General features: G+C 45.5%; 1 protein-coding gene across 1 annotated transcript in view; it reads right to left on the bottom strand.

Annotated features, from left to right (window-relative positions):
- The window catches only part of RNF125 (ring finger protein 125, E3 ubiquitin protein ligase), a 47,571-nt gene extending 44,342 nt beyond the window's left edge, over nucleotides 1-3,229 (bottom strand). The window contains exon 1 of the mRNA XM_012656571.1: nucleotides 2,718-3,229. Coding sequence (XP_012512025.1) covers nucleotides 2,718-2,881 — 164 coding nt within the window. The 5' untranslated portion in view covers nucleotides 2,882-3,229. The remainder of the gene's footprint in view (nucleotides 1-2,717) is intronic.
- Between the last annotated feature and the right edge of the window lie 1,277 nt (nucleotides 3,230-4,506).

The following is a 4,506-nucleotide window of genomic DNA, read 5'->3' as shown; positions in this document are numbered from 1 at the left end:
AAAAAAAAAGAAAGGCATCAAGATGTAATTTTTGTTAAAGAAAAAGTAATTTTGTCCAGTTTAGAGGCTATTTAAAGGTTGCTTCAAATTGAAAGAATAAAAAAATGATATGGAAAAAACTGAATGGATATAGAAAGTTAGGGAAAGAATGAGAATAGGAAAAAATTGGAAGAGGTTATAAAAGATATGGCAATCTTACCCTGCGTGGTCAAAGTTGACTGAGATTGGATAGATTTGTTTACTAGTTTTCATTAAAATTAGCTTTCCCCCTTGTTCATCTGTCTGTTGTCAGTGTACTTTATAGACTCAAATTATTGAACCCTCAGGGGGAAAAATTCAAATTTCCCTGTAAGTGGTCACATAGCTGGCTAGTGGCAGAATTGAATTTCCAATCCAGCTCTCTCTGTAAGGCCCACAGTTTCTACTGCATCACAATACAACTTATAAAGGCTATACATACATTCATTCAGGTATTATTGTCATTATTAAACTTGTTTGACTTGAAATAGGTTTACAAACAGAAATCAGCATAAAAAACCTAATTCAACAAGTTTGGAAATCTAGTTTCAACATGGGATAATAAAATAGAAAAGTTTCATTTGCATTTCTTCATTTTCCAACTTAATTTCAATGGAAAAGAGTAATTCATTTAGAACGCACAAATGGTGTTAACAGCACTCACAATCTCCAGGCAGAAGGGACTCTGGTTAACATTTATAAAATGGAAGGGGCCCAAGTAAGTTTGCCAAAAGGAGGAATATGGAAATTCTGCCCACAGCCAGAACAATGGACATAGATTTGTCAAAACAAAGAACAGTAAAATGAGGGAAGGCAATTTGTCCAGCCCTTGTTATGCTAGTTTATGACTATTTTTCCAGTGGCTGATTTCCTATTCACTTTAACAAAGAAAAAGATTAAACAAAAAAATTTAACATTTACAAATTTATATTATCCTTTAGTAGAAGCAAAAAACATTGTGAACAGTAAGCTATAATGTTCAAAATCCAAACCAGAAAAACAATCTTCATTCAGACAATTAAATAGCAAAGCTGTCCATTCCAGTTCTACAAAAAGAATCTTCAAGATGTGCACTGTTCATGTTTGGCACAACTTTAAAGTTCTCATGCTAATAAAGATTAAATTTAAATGTAGTTATCCTTCGGTTATTATTGCCCTGAACTAATGGATATATTTTATGATATTACACAAGAGTATCCTGGCTTCCAGATTGGCCTTTGGATATTATGTCAATGAGCTACATCTGGACAGCTGGGAAACAGTAATCAGAAAGGTGGGTAAATTTAAGCTTTGAGTTTAAAGTACAAAGCTGAAACAACAGGCCCTGAAAATACAGCCACAAAATAATGCCTAGAGCACTCTTTCTTTAAACATTGTGTGGGCTACACATTTTTCACCCTGGCTCATGGATGAGCAGTGGTGAAAACAGCTTTTCAGGTATTAGGCTGTAGGTGATAAGCACCATCTAAGTCCTTTTAAAAACATTTTTCGCACTTGCATTTACAACATGGTATTTCTCTTTTCCTGGTAAGCTGAAAACTCGTACAAGCCATTGCAGCGTTGCTCTGGTACTTCATCATGCTACAGTTAGTCTACCGTCCGCAGAAGACATCAAGTGGGTTTCCGCTCCTGAACTGTGCACGCGCCTGCAGACACACACACACACACACACACACACGCACACACGCGCGCACACACCCATGTATCTGGGGGAGGGCGGAACCTAAGTAAAGAGAGAGCATAAATTCACAGATCCAATTTCCTCTACCAGTTACCAAGCACACATTAAGGACGTGCCCATTTTATGGGGACTGTTTTTAAACTCTTCTTAGAAACTAACACGGCTTTGCACGACCAGCGAGTTTTAGTTAAATAGTACGTGATTTTTAAGAAAGCTATTTTAATCTATAGTTTCTATGGGTTAGGGCAGGCGGTGCGTAGAGTCTGCAACCTCCTGTCACATTGCGGCTGGGTTTTAAACGGCTGCATTCAAGGGCTTGGGGCTAACGTTCAAGCCCAGGCTCCACCCTGGGATTTAAACTCTAACAAGTTGTTAAACTCCACCTACTACGGAAAGTCACTCCGACGCTCCGGTTTGACTTGATCTTTGTGGGGTCTGGGTGTCTGTGTTGGGAAAGAGTGTAAGGGGTGGGGGTGAAAAGACAGTTCGCACAGATCGCTGTTTGCTCAAGAAAAGAGCCTCTGTGGGCGTTCTGGAACACGTGCACAGCTCCAGCAAAACAAAACCGACCCGGGTTTCCGGGGCAGAGGGAAGCACAGCTCGTTCGACCGAGTCCAGCTAAACTGTGCTTAGTAGCTACCTGGTAGCCGGGCGCTCGTTTCCTTTCCGTGCCAGGGAGGGAGATGGTTCTGCAGCCAAGAGCACCGTCCCCAGCTGGCGAGCCGTGGCTCTGGGCGGGACCTGTGCCTGGATCCGCTTCCCTAGAGCTCCGCACCTGGGCTTCGCGGGGAGGAGCCTTAGAGGGCTGCAAGGCCCGCGTGTTTGCTTTCTCCTCCTGAAATCCTGTGTCACTTTCCGACTGGCATTTTCCCCATGGCCCGCACAGGTCCGGGTTTGTTCCTGCAGCCGCCCCCTAAAGCGCCGACTTCTGTACACTCCCGGCCCCCAAGCCCTCGGCTTCCCCAACATCGTCCTCACCAAGCGGTGGGCGTGCAAACCGAGCCCCCCTGGCACTTACACGTGGCCACAGCGGGTCCGGACAGGCTGGTGTAACACCTCAAGGCACACGGAGCAGTCGAAGGACGTGACGGGCAGCTCAGGGTCCCCCCTGCGCGCCAGGGCCCGCGGGGTGGCAGAGGCGGGCGCCGATTTGCCGCTATCGCTGCTCAGCACGGAGCCCATCGCTGTGCCTCTCGCCCAGACAGCTGCCAATAGCTCAGTGCCTGCTGCCGGGTTGTTTTGTTGTCCTGCGGTGCAGGAAGGAAGTCCCGGCCCAGCTGTGATCGCCGCCTCCCAACGCACTCAGCCAGCGCAGCCCGGGAGCAGCCTCCGCCGCTGCGCCCAACCTGGGTCTGGCGCAGGGCGAGTGCGCGGCCGCGGCTCTGAAATTATCTCCCGCGAGGAGCCGTGGTGGAGGCGCGGAGGCGGAGGCGCCAGCCGCACGGCGCTCGCTGCAACGTCTCGCGGTCCTGGGAGGGTTGAAACCCGAAACCTCAACTGCAGAGAACAGGACTTGGGGCGGCGGTGAACCATCCAAGCTATCACACACAGCCTCCTAGACCCACAGTCAAAAGTTAAGAAAAGTGCGGGCCTCGTTATGCTTAATGGAGATCATAGAACGCCCACTTGTACGGTGACGGTCCAATCAGCCCTCCACTGTTGCCGTCATAAGCTACATAGATGCCCTGTGACCGACTGAGCGTCTCCCGAGACAGTGCTAATCATTACTCATTTATGGATAGGTAGCCTGGGGTAGTGGAAAGACGTTCAGAGATTTGGATTCGACTCCTATCTCTAGGACGGGGATTCTGGTGCTAAATCCTAAGATCCCGTTTCCCTGGCGACTCAGAATACCCTCTATTGTTTATACTGTTCCCACCCGCCCTTTAACGTGACCAAGTATATCATTCATTAACTCATGCATTTAACGAAGACTTATTTGGTGCCCACTGCATGCCAGACTCTGTTCTGGTGAAGAGGACACAGTTCTGAACAAGCGAACAAAATCCCAGTTTTCAAAGAACTTACTTTAAAAAAAAAAAAGAACTTTATTTTGAGATAATTATGGCTCCACATGCAGGTTTAAGAAACAATACATAATACACACACTATATATACATACAAGAATACATAATACATTTATATATAATACACGTATATTCTTACATCCCATAAACTGCACCCAGTTTCCCCCAGACTTTACTTTTAACTAGAAAATATAATTAATCAACAAATAAATAAACGAACAAGATCATTTCAAATGATAAGAGCCATGAAGAAGGTAAAACAGGGAGTGAGGATAGGGAAAAGGATAAGGTCAGAGAAGACTTTTTGGATGAAGTGACAGTTGAGCAGAGCCATGAATAATGAAGAGGCCAGCCATGCAGAGATTTAGGGAAAAGGTGGGTAAGCGCTGGGAACAGTGAGTGCGGTAGGACCGAAGAAGAGAAAGATGTGTGGAGCTGGATCATGGGAGCTGGAGGGAGGTGAAAGAGAGAAAGATAGTGATTAATATTTTTATAAGAAAACAAAAGACCCTGCCTCTATCCACTTGTGCTTCAGCTCCTGCCCTATATCCCCTCCAAGGCCAAATCTCTTGTTCTGATTCTGCACCTTTTGTGTTTCCATTTATTAATTATCCACTCCTTATCCGGTTCAGCGTGGGTTCTGAACCGACCACTGCACGTCCATCTGTCCACAAACTGCTTCATCATAGTGTCACTGCTGATCTTCATGAGGCTAATTCCAACAGAGTCCTTTCATTCCTTTTCTTGCTTGACCTCTCAACTGTATTTGTCAATGTCAAC

This window comes from Propithecus coquereli, unplaced genomic scaffold (assembly GCF_000956105.1).
Source record: "Propithecus coquereli isolate 6110/MARCELLA unplaced genomic scaffold, Pcoq_1.0 Scaffold51, whole genome shotgun sequence".
Taxonomy (NCBI): Eukaryota; Metazoa; Chordata; class Mammalia; order Primates; family Indriidae; genus Propithecus; species Propithecus coquereli.
The sequence above is the reverse complement of the archived record's forward strand: the minus strand, read 5'-3'. Positions and strand labels throughout refer to the sequence as shown.